The 23,517-nt window shown below is 45.6% G+C and overlaps 1 protein-coding gene and 3 non-coding genes across 4 annotated transcripts; 2 read left to right on the top strand and 2 right to left on the bottom strand.

The window, feature by feature from the left end:
- Positions 1 to 93: 93 nt before the first annotated feature.
- Positions 94 to 166, top strand: TRNAV-CAC (transfer RNA valine (anticodon CAC)). Its single transcript has one exon. It is a non-coding gene; the product is annotated as a tRNA-Val (tRNA).
- A 15,162-nt stretch (positions 167 to 15,328) lies between these two features.
- On the top strand, positions 15,329 to 16,113 carry LOC149330161 (uncharacterized). The gene is made up of 3 exons (XM_089559752.1): positions 15,329 to 15,546; positions 15,741 to 15,889; positions 15,950 to 16,113. The coding sequence occupies exons 1-3, from the start codon at positions 15,516 to 15,518 to the stop codon at positions 16,100 to 16,102; spliced, it is 333 nt and encodes a 110-aa protein (XP_089415878.1). The 5' UTR covers positions 15,329 to 15,515; the 3' UTR covers positions 16,103 to 16,113.
- Positions 16,114 to 21,568: 5,455 nt separating this feature from the next.
- TRNAT-AGU (transfer RNA threonine (anticodon AGU)) lies at positions 21,569 to 21,642 on the bottom strand. Its single transcript has one exon. It is a non-coding gene; the product is annotated as a tRNA-Thr (tRNA).
- A 99-nt stretch (positions 21,643 to 21,741) lies between these two features.
- On the bottom strand, positions 21,742 to 21,815 carry TRNAT-AGU (transfer RNA threonine (anticodon AGU)). Its single transcript has one exon. It is a non-coding gene; the product is annotated as a tRNA-Thr (tRNA).
- Between the last annotated feature and the right edge of the window lie 1,702 nt (positions 21,816 to 23,517).

The raw sequence follows: 23,517 nt of genomic DNA, 5'->3' as shown, positions 1-23,517 counted from the left end.
TCGGTGATCTGCAGGAATGATATACCGGGAGACGTTTGAAAGGGTTTGTAGCTTTAATGTTGGCACATATGGCACTTCCCACCTGGAGCATCTGTTTCCGTGGTGTAGCGGTTATCACGTGCGCCTCACACGCGCAAGGTCCCCGGTTCGATCCCGGGCGGAAACAACTTCTTTTTTTCTTTTTTGCCGCAGGCTTCTTATCTGCATCTAGATTTTGCACCTAAATACTTAAATATATATCTATGTTGTTACACCCACTGGCATGGGCTGGGACACTCTTCCAATCCTTTTTACAGTCCTACTAACTCTTAATAAGCTATGTTCAACTCCTTTACGCCATTACGCGCTAAATATACATTACGACTTTGAAGATAAACGATGAAAAAGTTAAACAATTAATCTTAACTAATCGATCCATAGCTTTAATTTTAAACTAACTGGAGGCGAAAGTATTTAACAGCGTATTCGGAAGTGACTGGAGGCGATTATTTTCAAAGGCAACCGTTGCAAAATTTACAATTACAGATATATTGAATGCTGAAAAATAAAACATGAAAAACCGATTCTTTTCTTTTCTTCTGGGATTGTATTGGAAACATTGGGGCGGTGCTAAAAATACGAATATTATAATAATATCCACATGCGCCCTAGTTTGTACGTCGGTCTTTTTGATAGAAAGGCTGCCACTTGCTGGCGTGTGGTACACGAGCACTTTTGTATGCTGATGGTGCGCCACAGAGGACTTCTGTTTAGTCTCTTCTACACAATGGTGTTTCAAGGATCCCGTTTGGTTGCAGCACTAGGTGACGGACTGCACCATACTGTATTCCGACGGTACCCAATCACAACAGTAAACGAAATCAACTTTTTAATGTATGACTATATGAAACAACCCAAACATCAAAATTCTAAAGCTTAGATTTTTTTCGTGTGCTTAGCTTTTTGTTTAGGTAGCAAGAAAAGTTTTAACAACGGCCCACTTTTTTATCATGGTGAAATTCTGTGCGCCGGTCCTGATTGAGTGCTGGAGAACCTTCACTGCTAACTTGGTTGCATTCGACAGCAATAAAGGTTTCAGAGTTGTGAGTTCCGGGAGAATATGGCCGCAAAAGCTGTCTACGCCAACAACAAAATATTCGAAACTAATTTCGCGCTGCAAACACAGGCCATAAAGTTGTCTGACGCAAAGAAAAACGGGTCTTTAGCGCTAGCCTTCAAAGTTAAGCGAAAGGCACTCTTCAGCATGTTTCGCTCGAAGGAAAACGTAGTCAAGAACATTTATAATAAACCCTAGTGCATAAAAACCACTCGCGTAGCAACGCACAATTGCGGCGAAAGAGAGCACCACAATAGTTCGGTTTAGCGCAGCTCAGAGAATTTTCTGCGAAGCCTGACCTCAGCAATTTGGTCAAATCCTCACTATGGCGGACTGAACAGAGAAACATATGATGGCCATTCGTTGTTTCCATTCGCTCTGAGATTCCGCTAGAAGCATTCTTCTTGGCGAATCATCCCCGTACTTTTCGAAACTGAACTCGGTACAAAAAACTAGGTTGACACTATATTTGACTGCATTTGGTTGACATTATATTTGCAAGAATTAATTAGCCAATAAACCATATATTCCTATCCGTTTCCGATACACTCAGTCCAACTGTGCTGAAATGTTTCCAAAATTCTTTTCACGAACGAGCTGACTTCCTTACGTATGTTGAAACCATGTGATCTCCGACACCACAAAAAAAAAGGAATGCGCTGAACTCGCCCTCTCAGACTCTGGCTGTTACAGTTGCCAACTTGGACCCCACTTCTACTGAAGACGGGGCCCCCTCTCCTTCCCGCCCTGGTTGAGTCTGTAAGAGGTCCACCTCAAACCGCTAAAGGCTTCACTTCGCACGGCATGCGCCGTTGATCTTGACAAAGGTAATCAAACTCGTTGTCAGGCAAAGTCACGGCCATGATGAAGTTAATGGATGTAACCATTACACGTGGGTCCAGCCGCTGATTCCCTCTCGGTCGAACCTATGCTAAAGGTCTGTTCAGTAGACAGGCACGGAGAAAACTCCTGCCAACCGCCACTGCACAGACGTTGCACAAGCCTGGCATTCAGGAACCGCATAGCCAGACCGGGTCCAGCCCTTGCCGTCAGGCAAACCTGGGCCACCACGCAATCCCATCGGCCCATGCTCGAACAGGGTGTGTGCTAATGACTTCTCGACTGAACACTGTCGTGCTAGCGAATGCCATGTGAACACCACACCCAGGTTGGAACACACCACCTGCCATCCCAGACAGAAGCGTCTCTCAACGCACTCCATCGTGGGATGGTGTCTACTCTAGGTTTCATGAGCCTTAAATGCTTGCAAGGTTCATGGGATTCAGCGTGATTCGACGCCGTTTTAAGAACTCAACCATTAGCGCTGCCGCCGTGGAGGCGCACGAGACAAGGGTGTAGATGTTGGAATATGTGAAATTTTAACTCGTGACCGTTAGTACCCCCCTGTCGGAAAAAAAAATGTCCGGCGTCGGCGTTGCTACCGTTTGAAGCCTCGCAGCCGGAGCGGCTGGAGCAAACGGGTGCTCCGGCTACCCTGGTGTGCCAACTGGGTCATGTGACCTTGTGACGTCATCAAAGCCTGCCCAACAGATATGAGTAAAGGCAACGCTGTTGCAAGTGGCAGATAAATTATTTATTGTTCGCGGGAGGTTGTGCGGGAAGGGCAACCTGGGTCTGACGAGTCCCGGCGGTGGCAACACCCGCCTTCGCAGGGCAGTGGCGCATCGCCTAACCGCTGCATAACTGCGCCAGGAGTATTGTGGGGACTCCCAGGGATACAATAATGTAAAGTCGAGAGTTTTAAGGAATTTTTATTTGATACGAAATTTTTAATGACCGCATCATTGACTGAATATCCTTTCAAGAAACACTGAGAAGTAGGATGTATATATATGGAATACTTAAGGTAGTTGTGACCGTATGTGCTTCTAGCTTGCCGTTTGGTGTGCTGGAGGATTTTTGTCCTTGATGTGCTTGGATGTTTGCTGACGCCCGGTGACGCTCCTGCGCATTATTCGTGACGTGCTGCACACTTTCATGACAGATATTTTCCAGGAAAGTGGATAGGATGCTCTGGCACCACTGCCCGGCCGGCGCGATCGCATGGTTGAACACTATGTCATTTTATTTTGTAGAGTTATGTGAAAAGTGAAGTCTGCATAACCAAAACAATCTGCGCAGAAGATCTTCAGCGCAGAACTGTTGCCTCTTCTGCCGGCATTCAACCTGGAGTGATAAAACAGGTAGGTAGTGTTGTGCTTGATCTAATCATGACGCGTGAGGCTATGGGTGGACAGAGCTTTGAACACATTTTGTAGCTCTTGTTGTGGGGCCATTTTTTTTCTTTAAACTACTAAAACTGGCGAATATCTGCGTGCTGAAGAGGCAATCCAAATTTTTTTCACAAACTATGTTCCTCGAGGTATCAAATTCAGTTTCTTTTACACATACGTGCTCCCGGGGACGGGAAGCTGCTCCTGTGACAATGTTTTCTGAAAATAGAAGGCTGCTCTCAATTCGCGATGCTGTTTAGGCGTGCGCCTTCTTCTGGCGAGGTACAGTACAAGTGCTTCTGCTATTCGCACTTTTCAGCGTTCAACCATATGGTTCAACCGCTGCGTCCAGAGGAAAGCACTCCGGTTTATTTATCACGCTTATGGTCGGCAGGTCTCTGTATCTGATTTGCTCAACAGATTTGGGCTTCCCACGCTTGAATCCCGTCGTAAGCAGCACCGACTAAAAATGTTGTTCAATATCATACATAACAAAACAAAACTGAATTTTCAGAGTTACATGCAATACAACACAACACGCCCCACCCGTAACAAACACGAAAGGACTATCTTGATGCCACGATGCCGAACAAAAGCATATTCTTGTTCCTTCTTTCCACGCACCATTTCCGAATGGAACCGACTGCCAAGCGATATCACCAACCTGGTATCTTCAGAATCTTTCCTGTCTGCTGTTTCGGCTCATGTATCGCAGTAGCGCGTCTAGTACACAGTGTATTTCGGTTTCCTTGTTTTTATTCTGTTCACTTAGTCTGTTTGACGTCGGATGATTTGCCTGTACTTTTTTTGCTTCCCGTTGGTCTTATTGAATTTTGTTCTCGTACTGTAATCGCCCTTTGTTGCTGTTATTTTGTTGTTACTACTTTGTAATTTTTTTCCTTTTTTTTCTTTGTGCACTCCTGCCTTGACCGCCAAAGGGCAGTCGGCAGTATTTAATAAATAAATAAATAAATAAATAAATAAATAAATAAATAAATTTGTACAGACTCTCTTTTCTTGTTTCCTCAGAATTGTTTCAACAAATTACTTCTGTTAGATCCAAAATTATCATAAGTCGTAACGCACACAGACGAGAGAAATACTTTCCTGGCCATACGCACGGCAACTGAGCTGCAGAAGATTGTTAACAAGTACAGGGAGTCACATTCCGCCTTGCTTCGCACGAATAGATTACAACTGAATACTGAGTAGACCGAATACATTATGTTCGCAAGAATTAATTAGCCAATCAACCATATATTCATATTTCTTTCCGAGACATTCAGTGCAACTCAGGTAAAATGTTTCAAAAATTGTTTTCACGAACTAGCTGACTTCCTTACATATGTTGAAACCATGTGATCTTCGACACCACGAAAAAAAAGAAAGAGGAATGCGCTGACCTCGCCCTCTCAGACTCTGGCTGGTACAGTTGCCAACTTCGACCCCACTTCTACTGAAGACGGGGCCCCCTCTCCTTCCCGCCCTGGTTGAGTCTGTAAGAGGTCCACCTCAAACCGCTAAAGGCTTCACTTCGCACGGCATGCGCCGTTGATCTTGACAAAGGTAATCAAACTCGTTGTCAAGCAAAGTCGCGGCCATGATGAAGTTAATGGATGCAACCATTACTGGCGGGCCCAGCCGCTGATTCCCTCTTGGTCGAACCTATGCTAAAGGTCTGTTCAGTAGACAGGCACGGAGAAAACTCCTTCTAACCCTCACTGCACAGACGTTGCACAAGCCTGCAGCCATTCAGGAACCGCATACCAGACCGGGTCCGGCCCTTGCCGTCAGGCAAACCTGGGCCACTACGCAATTCCATCGGCCCATGCTCGAACAGGGTGGGTGCTAATGACTTCTCGACTGAACACTGTCGTGCTAGCGAATGCCATGTGAACACCACACCCAGGTTGGAACACACCACCTGCCATCCCGAGACAGAAGCGTCTCTCAACGCACTCCATCATGGGATGGTGTCTACTCTAGGTTTTATGGGCCTTAAATGTTTGCAAGGTTCATGGGATTAAGCGTCATTCGACGCCGTTTTAAGAAGTCAAGTCTAGCGCTGGCGCCGTGGTGGTACCGTGGAGCTGGACGAGACAAGGCATGGATGTTCGAATATGTGTTTTAACCCGCCACCCTTAGTATCCCCCTGTCGGATAAAAAAATTGTCCGGAGTCGGCGTTTTCTGCCGTTTGAAGCCTCGGAGCCGGAGTGGCCGGAGCAAACGGGCGCACCGGATGCCCAGGTGGGCCACCTGGGTCACGTAACCTTGTGACGTCATCACAACCTGCCCAACAGATTTCAGTAAACTCATCACTGTTGCAGGTATCAGATAAATTAATGATTGGTTGCCAGGGGTTGCTCAGTATGTGTAACCTTGGTCTCACAAGTCCCAATAATGGCAATGTAAAGTCGTGAATTTTTGAGGAATTTTTATTCGATAATCACTGGCTCAACATTCTTTGAAGCAACACTGACATATAGGATCTATACATCTTTATTTATTTACTTACATACGGCTTGCCGTTTGTTGTGCTGGAGAATTGTTGTCCTTGATGTGCTTTGATGTTTGGAGAAGCACGTTGACCCTTCTGCGCAATACTCGTCACGTGCTGCACAATTTCATGTGCACAGTTTTCCAAGGAAGTGGATAGGATGCTCTGGCACCACTGCCTGGCCGCCGCAATCTCATGACTGCACTCCAATTCATTTTCTTTTGTAGGGATATGTCAAAAATGAAGTCTGCACAACGAAGTCCACCAGCGTTGAAGACATTAAGTGAAGAACTGTTGCCGCTTCTGCCTCTGTTCTCCCTGTGGGATGATAAATCGGGAAGGAAGTTTTGTGCGTGATCGACTCGTGATGTGAGATGCTATGAGTGGACAGCGCTTTAAACACATTTTGTAGCAGCTGTTTTGGGGCCGTCCTTGTTTCTTTTAAGTAATAAATCACCCGAATGTATGCATGCTGAAGTGATATTCCAGAATATATTTGCGCGCTGAGTTTCTCGAGGTATGAAATTCAGTTACTTTTACACTTATATGCCCCGGTGAAGGGCAGGTAGTACGTTGCTTCTGTGGCGATATTTTTTTTTAAATCAAAGGCAACTGTCAATCCGCAAAAAAATGTGAGACATCGGTGGTACTTGGTGCGTGTGTTCATGATGCCAGAATGTTTCTAAGATGCATGGCACCACACATTCGGCATCATGTTGAGGTCTCTGTTGATGCCCTTCCCGTTCCCCCTTAATTTGTTTTAGTGCATGCAGTTGCACCATATAAATCCCTTCTTATAGGCCAAAATTGCCCAAAGCCTCTGCCTGTTGCTTACGGTTTTGTTTTTTGTCAGCGGAGCCTAAATTTGCAGGTAAATTTTATAGTACAGGAGTAGTTACCTCGTAGTATTTGTGCTACAGTTAATTTAATGGTTACAGCAGCGAACACAAATCACAGCTGCTGAGACTTGCTGAGACGGAAAGCTTGCCGAGATGGCAAGCCTCTACCTAAACTGCTGTTTTGAGCAGGCACGGGGTCGTCTTAAATGACCATTTACCTAGCATTTCCGTAGTAGCGAAATTCTGTTGACAGGTCTAATCTATTCATTGGTCTAAATTAGCGGAGCCCTCTACTACAGCGTCCCTCATAGCCTGAGTCGCTTTGGGAAGCCGAACCCCATAAACTCAACTTTACTGGTACAGCAAAACCGTGAAAGAAGTGAGGGAAAACGCAAAAGGATAACTACTGTGGCTACGGCCAAGTTGACACAATCAACGATATCCGTTATTGGTTGTGTAATGTGGAAACTCGCACAGTGAGTGTGGACGGCCACAGTCCTTGTCCCAGCAGTGCTGCTCAGCAGGCCGGCGTTCGCAAGCGCGCACCCGAGCTTCGTCAGCTTCGTCTTCTGTCTTCTTCCTCTCCTTCGGCAGCGCTCGCCGCTGAGGCAGCAAACCTCAACTCTCTTTCTTACAGTTGTTGTTTCCTTGACTGCCTAATTGTACTCCTCAACACCGACGTTGAGCTTCTCTATCAGTGGAAAGTACTCCTGAGTCTTCACGCTGACGATGGTGCTCGCAAGCCTGAGCATAACAGTATCTTCCGCCTAAGCCAATGTACAGTCGGAGACAAAAGTCTCCGGACCACGTGTTCCTCTAGCGAAGCCGATAGCTCTGCTATTGGTCGGCGGCTGGAGACCACACTTGTGGAGGTAAAAGTTAAATTTTTGTTCTTTCACCTCCGCAAGTGCGGTCTCCAGCCGCTGTCTGATAGTAGGGCTATAAGCTTCGTTTGAGGAACACGTGGTCCGGAGACTTTTGTCCCCGAATGTACAGCCGCTGCTGCCGCACCCCGATAGTTCGTAGCTCAGCACACCTAGCGGTTTACTCTGCCTTGCGGTGGTTTAGCGCCGACGCCACCAAGCTTCCACCTCGGCGGAGACGGTTTCCTCGGACTTTGCCAGTGTCCCTTGTTTCTGGCTCACTGTCTTTTACTCCTTTTTGCCCGGCTTCAGTTTCAGTTACCTTCTTTCTTATCTTTGTTTCATTTCTCTCTCCGCGATGCAGTCGCTCCATTTACTGCCCCTTCTTCTTCTCTTCTTTCTTTCTTCGCCGCTTAGATCGGCGACAGAAAACTGCAGTCATTTTCAGTTACACGACTACGCATGGTGGGCTTCTCAATAACGACTACAGCCAGAGAACGGTATTCCGCCGAATGCGTTTGTTTCAAGCTGTGACGTAGGCGCATCGTCCTAGACGCTTTGTTCGTACATTCGCGAACTAAGGACGTAACCGCATATTGCAGCGAACTCTAAAGAAAGAATTGCCACTAGACCCGTATGGAATCCGGTTCTTACCCGTAGAAAATAAGGATGGGGTACCGTTTGACTTAATAATGCTGATAGGCCTCCGCTGTATATGACGCTCCAGAATGGCAGGCTACCATTGTGACAAAGACGCAAGAACTCCCTGAACTTACTTTCGGGAAAACATGGAATGGTTTCTAGCCATGCAGAAAGCCGCTGCAGAGCCTCCGGAGTGGCTTTCGAGACTAGAGCCTCTGCGCAATTTGCGTGAATTTTAATCTGACGAAGCCAGATTCATGCTGGCTGACCACGACAGTGCCGTGTGTATGTACTAGCGTTTAGTGTGTTTTGTTGATTGTTTGTTTTGTTGAATGGTATGTGTCAAATCAAGGCAATAAAGAAAAAAAGAGCGCTTGCCAACCTGGCAGCTGTTCCCGTGGTGTATTTCAATGTACTTATGTATGCACTTCCGAAACTTGCTCCTGAAGCTCCCGAGTGGCTCGCAAGAGTGAAGCTTTTGGTAGCGCTTAAAGAGTTTTAAAGAGACGAAGCCACATCCCACCAGGCGGATAGTGTTGTTAAATGCTGCTCGTTGTGCTCTGTAAGTGTATTTGTGTATTGTGGTTCTTGCCGAAGTCAGGCAATAAAGAAAAAAAAAATTCCGTGGTGTAGTGGTTATCACGTGCGCCTCACACGCGCTAGGTCCTCGGCTCGATCCCGGGCGGAAACAATGTTTCTTTTTTCTCCCCTTGGCGGAAGCTCGTTACTAGCACCTGAATTTTAATGCTCTTTTACGCCGGGATCATTTTCGCGGCGCAAGTAGCACACCGTATGCAAATGTCAAAGTATACCTGAGCGCGACGCTATTATTTTTACCCGTTTACATTCATTTAGGCACAATGCAGCCGAACTACATCCTTCTCCCCCTTCCTCCCTCCTTCAAACAACACGCATGAAATGCGCTTCTTCGCCTATTCGTGCGAGCTGGGACACTTTACTTTCCAGTCCCTTTTACAGTCCCACCATGCATACTCTTTTATATTTATGGTGGGCTCCTTTACTCCAATACGCTCGAAATACAATATGACCTTGAAGATAAAGGATGAAGAAGTTAAACAATTTTTCTTAATTGATTCATAGCTTTCGGGAATTTTAAATTGCACTGAAGGCGATAGTATCTGAACAGCGGATTCGGAAAGACCACCGTCGCAAAATTTACAGGGGTATGGAGTGCTGAAAAAAAAAACGAAAAAAAAGTTAGGAAAATTGTATTGGAAACATTGGAAAGACGCTAAAAACATGAATATTCTGTTAATTTATATCTACGTATACGCCCGAAGTTCGACACCGAAGTCTTTTTCATAGAAACTGCCACTTGCTGCCTTGTGGTATTGGTGAAAACTATTAACAGTGATCAGCTCGCAAGGATACCTGACGAGATCGGCCCCTGATAATCATGTACCTCTTTTGTTCGTATTCTCCCCGTCTTCGGCATGAAAGCGACTTTGATCACTTCGATATCTTGAGGCGGAGACATTCTTGGACAAAAATTTTGAATATTGGAAACCTGTAAGGTACCGCTACGGTAACATTGAAGTTAATGGTCCATTCTTCCAATGTGCGTCAAAATCTTTCTTTTAAGGAGTTTCCACCGCTCGCATCGAGCAGTTACGACTGCTATAGAAATCCAATGGGGAAAGTTTTTGACAATAGGAAACACGTTATTATCAAAAAAATGCAAGCCTGCCGACGGGAGATCTCCGGATATATTGATCGTTATAGTGAAATCTTACAATGTATAAAAAAAAGATTCCGTTCAAAAACTCTTTCCTTCAAAAATGCTTTGGTCCATAATATTGAGGTATGACCCAGGCAGTCAGTTGTTATGGAAAGAAAAAAAAATTGGCTGTTGTTTGACCAATGGCCATCCCGACTAGAGTTGCGGAAGCAACGGCGCGGCAATCGCAGCGGCGGCGGCATCTCAGGGGCACTTTGTCTAAAGTGCGTAGAGGCGAAAGCGTTTCCCGCACCACTTTGACTGCCTCTGTGGCACTGGTGACGTCACCGCTGAATGACGTCACAACTGATTACTGGCTAATTAATAGCTTATTATTGATCAGTGACAAAATACTAATGAACTGCTAATTAATGACGCTCATGCTTCGCCTTTAGGAGTGGAACGCGACAGCGTGTTGTAGCGCTGCCAGGGAGTCCACGGAACGCCACCACCCCTATCGGCGCGATGCCTTGCCCTTTGAACGCAACGCTTTTTGAGGAAAGAAAATGGAGCAGTAATTCTCTGTCATCTCGGAGGACACCTGAACCGCACCGTACAGGAAGGGAGGAAGTCGGAGTGAAAGAAGAAAGAGAAAGTAGGGCCGTAATGAAGAAAATGAAAATTGTGTTTGAGGAAAGGAAATTACGCATTAACTTTCTCACATATCTCGGTGAACATCCGTCATCCGTTTTTAGAGGAAGGGAGGAAGTGGGAGTGAAAGAAGATAAAAAGGGGCCGTAATGAAGGTAATGAAAATTTTATTTGAGGAAAGGAAATTAAGCAGTAACTGTCTCGCACTCGCTCCTCGCGGATGCGCAGTTAGGGCTCTTCGGGGCTCCGTGAAATCGCTCACACCTAGCGTAGTGTTGCTTCCGCAACAAAACACTTCCTTTAACCCGCCAAAGTTTTCTTCTTAGCTGTCTTTGAACCCATGTGATCTCCTTTTCCCTCGAAACACGGCGTCAGTCTTCAGAAGCCCTGCTTTCCCACGCGGTGAAGATGTTTCTAGACGCGGCGTACGTACGTATTGCGTGTTGGGATGACTGAAGCAGAAGCTACTTCCGAGCCAAATACCCGTGCCACGCACGCAAATTTAATGTCCTGAAGTGCTTACTGCCTTTCGCTTTAATGGCATTCGCGTGGTGCCACACGCACAAATTTAGTGACATTAGCTTTACTGCCATTCGCAATGTACTGAGTTCGCCACAACTCCTTCACCCGAGCAAAGCATACCCTCATCCCCGTTCCCCACGCAGAAGAGCATGCAAATTTGCCAGTAACAATTTTCTAACCAGTAGCAAATGATTAATTCATACTATTTGAGTCAGATGAAGCATCTCTACTGTAAGATGTCCCCCTGGCGCCGATCACCGACTATTTAAAGACCGTCAACTTCGTGGACCGTTGCAGTCAGCGGCAAACCTTTGTCCCGGTCTAAACGTTTGCTTCGCTTTTGGCAGGTGAGCTCTGCAAGCCAGGGGACAGTATCAGCCGGAAAGCGGCTCGTATCTTCAACGGCTATCACCTTCGCAACTGCTTCGGGTGACTGATCTGCGCATGCGGCTCAAGAAAGCTGTTGTTTCGACATCGCAAGCCATCCTTGCCTTCATTCGCTCTGGACCTGCCAAAGATGTCCCCCTGGCGCCGATCACCGACTATTTAAAGACCGTCAACTTCGTGGACCGTTGCAGTCAGCGGCAAACCTTTGTCCCGGTCTAAACGTTTGCTTCGCTTTTGGCAGGTGAGTGTTGGTTACACCTGTTGTAATTCATCACTTTTCGTGTTTTGCCGCTGACTGCACCATGTCTTCTTTGTGTACTTCTTGCTCAAAAGCCATACCGAAAGATGGGAAATTTATGACTTGCTGTGCCTGTGAGGGCGAATTTCACTTGGGGAAAAACTGCTCGTCAGTTACTGATAACGCCTACAAGAAGATGAGTACGGTAACACGTGAAACATGGAAGTGTCCTTCATGCAAGGATGATTCGGTGGCGCAACCTGACGTAGCATCCAACCCCGATGGTGGTTCGTTCTCGCAGCAACTGTCTGCTCTGAATGTGAAGCTGGATACTTTGACTACCACTGTATCAGCACTGATGGTGAAAATGGAAGAACTGTTGTTGGTCAAGGAAGCTAGTGAAAAGGTTGCTTCAGCAGTCGAGGACATACAGTCAGCTATTGACTTCCTTTCGTCACGGTATGACTCTGTGCTTGCTGGAGTGACCACTAATCAGGCTGAGCTTGCAGATCTTCGGTCACAAGTTCAATCACTGTCTTCAACAGTAGTTTCCCAGAAAGAAGTGATTGACAGGATGAGTGGAGAGATAAATGATCTCGAACAATACAGCAGACGATGTAACTTCGAGATTCACGGCCTTCCGGTCAAATCTGATGAAAACTTGCACACTTTCTTAAGTACCTTAGCAGGCAAACTAAACATTACCGATTTTCAACCAGCAGATATCTCAGCAGTCCATCGGCTACCGTCCAGAGGCGACTATATCCCACCGATCCTAGTACAGACTCAGTCGGTTTCTGTTAAGCAGAAATGGCTCGGAGCTCGGAAGGGCCTTCCTGATTTGGTGCAAGACGACCAGTCTCCTCGGCTGTTTTTTAACGATAACCTGTCTCGGGTTAATCGCGAGCTGTTCCGACTAGCAAGGTCTCAGGGCAAACAAAAGGGTTTTGAGTTCGTCTGGACCAAAAATGGGAAGGTCCTTGCAAAGCGGTCCGAAGGCGCACCTCTCATTCGCATCAACAAGTTTTCGGATCTTGAGAAACTAACATAACCATGTCTGATACAGGTTTCGTGAAGTGTTCCGATTTTTCTGAAGTTCGGAAGTTCTTTCAGTATCAAACAGGCAATTCATTTCAGTTTACTCATGTTAATATTCGCAGTATACGGAAACACTGGGACCATTTTTGTGCGTTAATTCACCCTTTTCACTTAAGTTTTGACGTCATTGCTCTCAGTGAAGTGAACGCTTCGTCAGACGTGTTACTACAGTTCTCGCTGCCAGGCTACCAGTTATATTCTTACACTCGTTTACAAAGAATGGGAGGAGGAATCGCAGTTTTTGTTAAGGATTCTTGGTCCGTTTCTGAAATTAGTGTTCCTTTCACTCAAGCAGAAGTAGTTGCGCTCCGCCTAAGTACACCTTGGTTGTCGCTGGTTCTTCTCACAATTTACCGCCCTCCGTGTTGTAACGGTCGAATCTTTTTAGCTGAGCTAGATTTTGCATTATCATCGTTCTCCCGCGAAGAACACGTGTGCATTATCGGTGATATGAATATCGATATTTTACGCCCCACTGTGTCAACGGTCGCAGATTATCTGGACACTTTATCAAAGTGGGGGCTAGCGACTACAATCCACAGCCCTACACGTGAGGAATACTTAGCTGGGCAGCTGGTCGCGTCTTGCATCGACCACATCAACGTGCGTTCTCAAAACCTGTCGGTGCGGTCTGCTGTGGTTGAGGTCAAGCTTGCAGACCACTATTTCATTTGTTGCTCGTTAACAGATAGTTCCAGCCATCCTGCATCTATGCACAGCAAGCAAAAGGTCTCAGTACTTGATTATAAGCGTCTTGACGAAAGAATAGCAAAGCATGATTGGGATTCTTTTATACACAGTGTGTCCCCTGCGGACCTATATGATCGGTTCGTCGATGTTTTTCGTTCACACAAAGCAGAATCTTCCCGCATGGTGAATGTTAAACAACGAAATTTAGACAATAAGTGGATGTCTCCCGCAATATTGGCAGCCATTAAAGAGAAGGATCTGCTCTGGGCTCGATCAAGACGTGCCCCAAACTGTTCTCAGCTACGACTGCAGTTTAAACATGAACGAAACCGTGTCAACGCCATGATCCGTCTGGCCAAGCGCAACCACTTTAGGTCTCAGTTTAGTGACGCACGTTTTAACAGCAAGAAAACATGGTCATTGGTGAATAGTCTGAAAGGAGGGAGCGCTGCTATCTACAATGATACATATTTCATCTCGCATTTTCATAAAGATGGACAGAGCATTGCGAATGACTTCAACAATTTTTTTTCTCTGGTCTCTGGTGCATCTCGAACCCCTCCTACCGACTGTCCTATGCCTCTCAGTGTGATGGAATCTGCTTTCCTTCCTGATATTACTGAAAGTGATTTAAGGTGTATACTTTTCAGTCTTAAACGTAGCAAATCTCCTGGTCATGACGGCCTCACGATTTCTGAATTGTGCAGAAATTTTGAAGTGATTAAAGGTGTTCTACTAGTTATCCTTAACACTATCATTTCTACTGGTATAATACCTGCTTCAATGAAAACTGCTAAAGTTATACCTTTGTACAAGGGTGGCTCCAGAAACATTATGAGTAATTACCGACCTATCTCTATTCTACCATGCATTGGCCAAATTTTTGAGAAGCATCTATTACTCACCATGACGAATTTTTTGAATACGCACAGTGTTCTATCACCTTGTCAGTACGGCTTTATAGCAGGAAAAGGAACAACGGTTCTTCTTGAAGAATTCTCTGACGTGCTAAATTCAGCTTTTGATAAGAATCAAGTCGCATGTTCTCTTTTTCTGGACGTAAGCAAGGCTTTTGATAGCATCTGCCACGTTCTTTTGCTTGATAAACTTTCTGCGCTGGGATTTCGAGGTTCGTTTTTGGAACTGCTTACTAACTTTTTACAAGATAGGCGCCAATATGTGTCGATTTCAAGATTCCATAGCGATTTCACGGCAATTGCCTCTGGAGTCCCGCAAGGTTCTATATTAAGTCCTTTATTATTCAATCTATACGTTAACGACCTTGCTAACAGTGTGCCATCTTTGCTGTTTCAGTATGCTGATGACACTGTTATTGTTGCATGTGCAAAGAAATACACTGATGCTGTTACAGCATTACAGATAGCTGCTATTAAAGCCATGGACTGGTTTAAGTTTAATCTTATTAATGTTAATACTTCTAAAACAAAACTGATCTGTTTTCATAACCCATTAAAACAAGTTGAATTAACTGACCTTGTTTATTTGCATACTTCCTCCTGTCTTAATTGCAACTGTGTACCAGTTGAATATGCGCATTCGGTCAAATATCTTGGCCTGACCTTCGACAGTGATCTCTCTTGGAAATCGCACCTTTCTTTTGTTTGCCAAAGGCTTCGTGCTGTATCGTGTGTCCTGTATAACATTAGATATTTTATGCCTTTTTCTGTCCGTAAATGTGTTGTACATGCTCTAGCCTATAGTGTACTTAGGTACGGAATTACTGTTTATGGTCACTGCACGGTTCGCTGGCAACATAGGGTGAATTCGCTTTTGCGTTTGCTTCTAAAGAATATTGCTTACGACCTGTCCATTGGTAATGACATTGATATTTTTAGAAGACTAAAGCTTCCAAGTTTTAACTCTTTATTAACCCTTTACTGCACGTTGTTGCATATATGCAACATTAGCATAAATGGCTCCAAAAACAAAAGGAAATCTGAGTTGGAGCTTCCTGTGCTCGTTGTTGCATTTCTGCAACATAGGTTTGAAAAGCGCGCCATCGTGTGTGCTGCCATCTGTCCTGCTTCAGTGGAATCACAGCCATAACAAACATGGTGGATGCTTCGCGCGCTCACGTGCTGTAACAACGGTAAGTTTTGCCGTTTTTTATGCCTTTCTGAACTGGATAATGTGCAGTGAAATTGTTTAGTCTTTACTACGCATCATTGTTAATGTGTGTAAGGCAGAAAACGTTCTTATAATGCAATATTTTGTTTCTGGCGCGTTAAAGTTGGTATGTTGCACATATGCAACAATGTGCACCTTGGTTGTTTTTCTTGACAGAACAGGCTACATCACTCTGCAAGGCGGGAAAAAAGCAGCTGAAGAAAAGGGGCAGACCAAGCAGCGAATCTATTGAACAAGCCATTGAGGTGAAGAAGAAGAGGGGCCCAACTGCACCCACTCCTACACAGGATGTTCGGCTAGATGAGGTATAATTTCTAAACAATCATGAGTTGTTTCAAAGGTTATAATCACATATATTCTTTCAGGTTGGCCACTGGGTTCTTTGGAGCCAAAAGAGGCAGCGCTGCAAGTTTCCCAAGTGCACCGGAATCTGCATGAGCTACTGTTCTAAGTGTGGCATTCATCTCTGCTCTACAAACAAGAGCAATTGCTTCTACGTGTATCACACAATGAAATGAGCGTTTTACTGTGGTTGATTCAGTGGTCATTATTTGTATTTCATTCTCACCAAGAACGGTGTTCAGCTTTGCAAGGTGTTTTCATTGTGCACATTGTTGCAAATATGCAACATACCATTTTTCAGCCAATAAAAAATGTTGATAACCAGCGAATCAAATTTCCATGTGCATATAGTGATTTTTATGACTGCCTGCATGTCCTGAAATAATCTTATCATAAAATAAAAAATCGTGCAGTAAAGGGTTAACAGAAACTATTGTGCTAAAACACTTCTGGTACAGTCAGTTCACCGTTCCATATGTCCCTGCTCGGGATTTAAGACCAAAATACCGCTACTGCATTCCTCGCTCCTCAACCCGGTACGGTAAGCGCACACGTCATTACTATGTACCTGCTTGTTTCAATAGCTTGCCTCCTACTGTACTCCGCATGAAAACTAAATACACCCTGAAAAAAACTTTGCGGTATGTCTCCGTGTTGCTTCCTGCCCCGTAGTTATTTCAGCTATTTACTGTATTAATTTCAAATCACTGTAATCTTTCTTGATGTTGTAATAGTTATATATTTGTTTCATTCTGTTTGGTGACCATTTTCTTTTTTGCAAAGTTTATTGCAACGTCTCTATTTTCCTTTGTTTTGCCAATGTTAGCTGTCTGCCAGGCGCTGCCACTCAAGCCCTTTGAGGCTTTGGTAGGCCTGATTTATGTTGTCTGGCAATTGACGTGAATAAAAGTTCTATCTATCTATCTATCTATCTATTTATGCGAAGGGCGCCATTTACAGGGTCTGTTCTGAAAGTAGTAGGACTCATTTTTTTTCATCAAATTTATTCAAGAGAATAGTACAAACGATTAGAATTTGGCAAAGTAGCACCCTTCCGCACCTACACGCTGCTGCCAATAAGTTTTCCAGTTTTCGTACGCCTCCAGGAACGCCTGGACCGGAATGCTGTTTAGCTCCCTCGTCACGGCCTGTTGAAACGCCTCTACCTATCCGTGATGTTTCCCCTTGAGCGTCGATTTCATTCTCAGGAATAGAAAAAAGTCTGGCGGGGCCAAGTCGGGGCTGTAGGGGGCCTGAGGCAGCGTTGCCGCCATGTGCTGGGCAAAAAATCGGGGTCCTCATTCACATGATCAAGAAGATCCTGGAAGATCGCTTTCTTGTTGGCCTTTTGCTCCTCTGACAACACTCCCGGCACAAACTTCGCGCACACTTTCCTCATGGCTACGTTTTCTGTCACCATCTCAAAAACTTGGGTTTGAGGAATGCTCAAGTCATCAGCAATCATTTTGATACTCATCCTACGGTCACTGTTCAGTAAATGTTTCACTTGCTACACATTTTCTTTGGTCTTGCTGGTCGAAGGGCGTCCGGAGCGGTCGTCGTCTTCCACTCTTTCCTGACCTTCTCGGAACAGCTTGTGCCACTCAAAAAAACATCTGATCTACCCATGGCAGCGTCACCGTAGGCCTCCTTAATCATGCCGTGAGTCTCTTTGCCCGTTTTACCAAGATTTGCACAAAATATGATCGCGTATCGCTGATTCAGTAAACGCTCTATGATTCTGCGTGACGAGACGTCTCGACAGGGGTTCACTGTACAAGCGACCTGCTGTCTTCAACGACCGAGAGCCGACTGCCGATTTTCCCTAGCATTCCCAATATCCTCCTTCAACGATCCTGCACGCGCAGACCGCCTCTCGTCCGCCCGTTCGCCCAGGAAAAAATCAGTCCTACTACTTTCAGAACAGACCCTGTATACCAGAGAGCGAGAGAGCTCTTTAATGAAGAACAGAGATTTTAGCCGCCGTCAGTATTCGCTGACATGCTACTCTGCGTAGGGGAGGGATAAGGGGAGTAAAGATGGAAGAAGGGTGCTAGAAAAGAGTACGGTCATTGAAGAGGGTCATTGAACTGCATGATGGCATCTTTGGATGAGACGCAAGTCAAGTTCTGCGCATGTACAGCGGGGTGTTCAAGTGTTCGGGTAATTTAAAGTTTGTCTAAAACACCAATGGCATTTAAATAGGCAAATAAGAATATCAGTGCCCGTCGCTGCTGTCTGTAGCAGCGTAAAGAACCCAATATAAATTGCACTGTGAGTGGCATTTAGGTGGCGGACTGCATGCATTGTTCATAAGCGCAAGTTAGTTGGCATACGGTGGACATTCGAAGAGAATATGAAGTATAGTCTCAATTGAGCCGCAGTTTTCACAATACGGACTGTCTGCTTGCTTGAAACGGTATCGTAGACTGTTCGTAAATGCGACATTAAGACGGAGGTGATGTATCTAGATTACGCGGAAGCCCGAGCTGTAGTCTTGATTAGAGCTGTGGGTCGAAGGAAGAGAGAAATGGGTAATGATGACTTGGCGAGTTTCAGAGGCGGTTCTTTTCATCCTGGGTATATCGTTCGGCAAGGTGGGACGCATCTGATTTTGTGAATAAGATGCGCTTGTAGTTACGGTTCTGTAGACCTTGACGGGCCGCTTCGTCCGCTCTCTCGCTGGCCAGGATGCCGCAGTGAGCTGGAATCCATAAAAAAAAATTATACAGTGGCCTTCAGCAACAGCCAAAGTAAGTAGTGCGGGTATCTAATGTCGTAAGAAATTGGCTGAGGATTTGTTATCTTCAGTAGGCTGAACAATGTTTGTAGCACTCCTTGAGAGTCCGTGAAGATTACTCAGCGTCCTGGGTTATGGTGCAGGGTATAGGAGACAGCTTCTTTTATTCTGTATAGCTAAGCTGTGGTGGAGGATGTCCTACGCTGTAGTCGCCATGAAATCATTTGGCGTGATGAGGGCACATAAAGGCCGCATGATGAGGAGTCGTGAGAAGTTGAACCATAAGTGAAGATATGTGTGTCTTGCGAATACTGCTAAGCTAAGTAGTTCAGAGCAGCTTGTATCAACGCAGCCTGCGGCATGCCGTTCTTCGCAGTGACACCCAGTCTGGACTGTTTGATTACAAGAGGTGAGAGAGTCCAAGGAGGAAAAGTTGGAGCCAGTAGTTTACGTGGCTGACTGATGGCGGGAAGGTGCAATAGCAGCACACCTTGACCAAAGCCAGATTGCTGTGGATTATATGGACTCGGTGCAGTAAGTTTTATTCCCTTGAAGTACATGACGTAGATGGGTTAGAATCGTTACCTTTGCGGCGATGACTTCGAGCGGTAGACATCCTGCTTCCCCAACTGTTCCCGAGGAGGAGGAACTGCACTTCTGACAGATACTCACTACTTGTGTGCCGACATGCGAGTTTATGGCTACTTTTTCGACTTGTCAAGCGAGAACAACGGTATTTTCTGCAAAATAATTTGTATATTAAAACAACATTCCCTAGAAAGGGTGTTCGCATTAGTGCTGTCAAAATTCTGTTCTCTCCTTGAAGCCTGGAAAGCGCACACCTACGAAATATCGACCTTCAGTCTTACCTTCTCACATTACCTTGCCTCTGCCGCATGAGAACTGACGGGGAAACTCGCACAACAAGCCACCTAAAACGCGCTCTGAGATGTTCAGAGTGAAGTTTAATGCTGCGGAAAAAGCCAATAATCGAAATATTGAACCCTATATTATGCACCGTCATTGCCATGATGACTAATAAATATGTGCGACGCGACCGCATAATATGCCGCTCAAAAGAGTCAGGCAGCGTGAGTGGTAACCCTCGCAATAAGGAGGCTGTGCTGACTGCAAATCAGCCTAGTATCAAACTGGAATCGCCCGTGGAGACACGCAAGTTTTTGGCCAGGAGATGCTTGAAGGCCTGTCAAGAGGACGGCCAACTTCTCGTATTGTAGCGCCACAGCTAAGCAAAGGGAACTATAACAATTTAAATAGAAGCGTCCATACGAAATAAAGCTCCCCTGTGTTCCACTCGACTTCGCTGATTTTGATATCCGATCAATACCCTTCAGAACAAGTTTAAAGTGCTATCCGCATCTACAGGGGCAGGATTAGAATTACAGCCGTACACAGAAGAAGTTCTGACAGTTATTAAATCGCACGTGTTCACTGTATGTAAGAAGGGAATTTCATAACCACAATCGCCAAACTAAGCCGATATTTATTTTTCTTTGCATCCAGATGACATCCAGTGTATTCAACTGATTTTTTTTTTGGGTATACGGGCCTAGATTACAAGATGGTCTGATCCCTGCTGCAAGTCCAGGTCCATCTCAAGATTTTGTTGGCTTAAGTAATTGTAAAAATATGTGCAATCACGACATAGTGAACCGCTTCGGATTAACTTTGTCCACCTGTGCTTACATGACGTGCGCTTACATAATACAGCTTATGGGCATTCGACACAGTGACCTTTGAGTCACCAGTCTAAGCAATCTAGGCACCGCGACGGATCTTACGTTTTGCTCCAGTAGCCGAATAAGAGAGCATTTGTGGTAAAGCTTTATATTTTCGTTTTTTTTATCAATTCACAAATTAAATTAATGTTTTTACGCGTAGGGAACTGTCAAGGAACAGCATTTCAGAAAAAAGATACTCAGAAACCAGGAATTCCGAAACAAATGATGTAGTTGAAGCCTAGGAAGCAATACTTACTATCTATGATCCTGTAGAGACTATAATGGTTTATCACTGCGCACTTCGGAGAAAAAAAAATGCCTTACTTTTTTGATACAGGTACAGAGACAAATTTCAACGGTACGCTGCCGGGTAGCTTTAGAGCTAAAACACACATACGGTCATCAACATCGAGCATGAATCTTGCCTCGGTCTTAGGCCGTTGCCTAGCAACAGAGACGCCATGTTTAGTTAAAAATAAATCCCACAAATATCCACCACTGGGAGCTGAACCCATGGCGGCGCTAAGAGATCAGCTTCGCTGGCCACTGCGTGAGAGGACTTGGGTAATGGCGCTTTTTTTAAACATTGCATTTATTACAGTGATTAAATGTTCTATATACATAAACTATGTAGCCGAACACGCCTCGTGTTAAACTGCAACATACTGTCGCGCTGTGCATTGCAGGTCGTCGTCTTCATCAACTTGCACGTGCGGCGCCAAGAGATCAGATCAGCTTCACGTCGATGAGATCTTAACCAGAGTCTAATATCGTCGCCAGACGTGCCAACAACTCAGCAAATCAAAACCATGAGCCAACCAGGCTAAACACATGCTTTCGCACGTCTACTCGGTTTAACTATGTTAAAACCCTGCCAATTTTTGTTCTCAATGGTTTAAAGGGGTATGAAAAAAGTTGGCAGTGCCTTAGCTCGGCTATGCCAGGATATACGTAGCAAAAGCGAGCGCAACGACGAGGCAACCGCTGTGACGTCATACCAAACGGCAGCGGCGGCTCCGCGGCGAGGCGCTTGGTGTGATGTCATGCCAGATGGCGCGGCGAGTGGCGTCGTCCGCCAGCTGCGGTGGTTGCTAGGCAACGGAGCACCGCGACGGAAAATCGCAAGTTCGTGGCCAATGTAGCATTCGCTACAAAATTAAAGGCACCGGCGAGATTCGAACTCACGATCTCCTGTTTACTAGACAGGCGCTTTAACCAACTAAGCCACGGCGCCGACGGACGTACCACGGAAATCCGCCCATTGAAAGGACGCCCCAGCGCAACTCCGGCTTTTAAAACAGTACCGTTAGATGTACACTGCAAAAAGAGAATGAGGCACCGGCGAGATTCGAACTCACGATCTCCTGTTTACTAGACAGGCGCTTTAACCAACTAAGCCACGGCGCCGACGGATTCAGCACGGAAATGCGCTCATTGAAAGGACGTCCCAGTGCAACTCCGGCTTGTAAAAGAGTACCGTTAGGTGTTCACTGCAAAAACGAACCCACGGCGCCGGCTAAAGCACCCGAACGCTGGCTGACTGCCACCTCTAGCGGTGAATAAAGAGAGCACACATCCTTTTCGCATTTATGAGCAGAAAGTGAGAAGACACGAAGGCCAGTGCTTTGTGGATATTGCGGTACTCCGATATTCGCGTGAACGCGCCAGTGGTGGTCTCCTGCGCATACAAATTATTCTTCGTATCGGCAGTCATTGCGTAAACGGGTGCGGATAAAACGGGTAGTCAAACTGTTTCGATCCCTTTCCACGAATGCTGCGAGAAGAGCACCAGCTTCAGATCCGTTAGCGCTAACGGAGGCAATGTATGTTTCTTTGGCAATGGAGGAAAGCTGGCTTTTGAGAGACAGGGAAGGTCGCGTTCCTCCTCACACTCGCTTGCTCTGAGGGAGAGGTGTAGGTTTTCTGCATGGCGCGCCAAAACTAAACAAAAAATGAAACACTGAGTACGTTTCACGTCTTCTATTCTTCTAAATGCGCATTTCCGTACTGAAATGCAGTACTACAATGGCAGTCTGTTGTCCCCTTGCCCTTATGCTTGCGCGCTTCTTAGATTTCAAGATTGGCCTTTTAAATGGATATTGAGGACCAATTGAAGTGGACCTGCGTTACTTGGGCACCGCGTCATAATCACTGAGAGACCGCTTTCACCGTAAACGGAACTTAATTGTACGAGCTAGAAAAGACCAAGAAATGAAACACAGCTGTGGTTGATTTCGCGAGGAAAATACCTGCATCGGCACCCAGAAGCGAATTAATGTTCACTATCTTACTGCTTTGTCAGATGTCGAAGAAGATACGTGGCGGCAAGCCAAGGAACCGAACGACATGATGACCGATGAAATATGATTTTTAATGGCTGCGGGCCTAGCGCGAGAGCTCCGTCCCGCGCCACAGCCCGCTTCTTCGTCATCTACTTCGCAACAATATTTTAGAGAGACAGAGAGACTTTAATGAATAAAGGAGAGGTCTTGACATGTTACAACTGTACTACACAGGCTATGGAAAACTCGCATGATGGACCGGCTTTGCGAATGTTGTTCCTGCAAATCCCATTTCAGACGAATGATATATTCTTCACACATCACGTATTATATGACTAAATGGACAGCGAGCCAGTGTGCCATTCCCTGTTTGTTGCATGCACCTCCGTGCCCTCCTTCTAGTGATCTGTTGCCTAGAAGTGTTTGGTTTCGGGATGATTTTAAAACCGCTTGCTGAAACCTTGTAAAGTAGTAGTAGTATCAGTAGACCTTTATTCGGCCATAATTGACAGGCCGAGCATGTCAACCGCCTGGGTGACCAGAAGTCGCTGTTCTTCCTCCCCTTCAGCGCCAAGCCAATCGAGCCAGGTGGTGATGGATAGAGAAGGTAAGGGGTAGGAACCCGGCTGCTGAGCAGCCGGGCAATAGAAGAGGCAATGGGCCAGGTCCGCATAGATACAGGGGCAGTTGGGACAGTAAGGGTTCAATCGATAGCGATAGAGAAAAAGGCAGGACGGGGTGATGAAACCTTGTAAATACTTCATATATCTGCATATATCTTCATATCTCTGCATCAGATAACATTTTTAAAAGAAAAACAAATCCAA

Source organism: Amblyomma mixtum, chromosome 9 (genome assembly GCF_055824585.1).
Source record: "Amblyomma mixtum isolate Tamu chromosome 9, ASM5582458v1, whole genome shotgun sequence".
In the NCBI taxonomy this organism is placed as follows: domain Eukaryota; kingdom Metazoa; phylum Arthropoda; class Arachnida; order Ixodida; family Ixodidae; genus Amblyomma; species Amblyomma mixtum.
The sequence above is the reverse complement of the archived record's forward strand: the minus strand, read 5'-3'. Positions and strand labels throughout refer to the sequence as shown.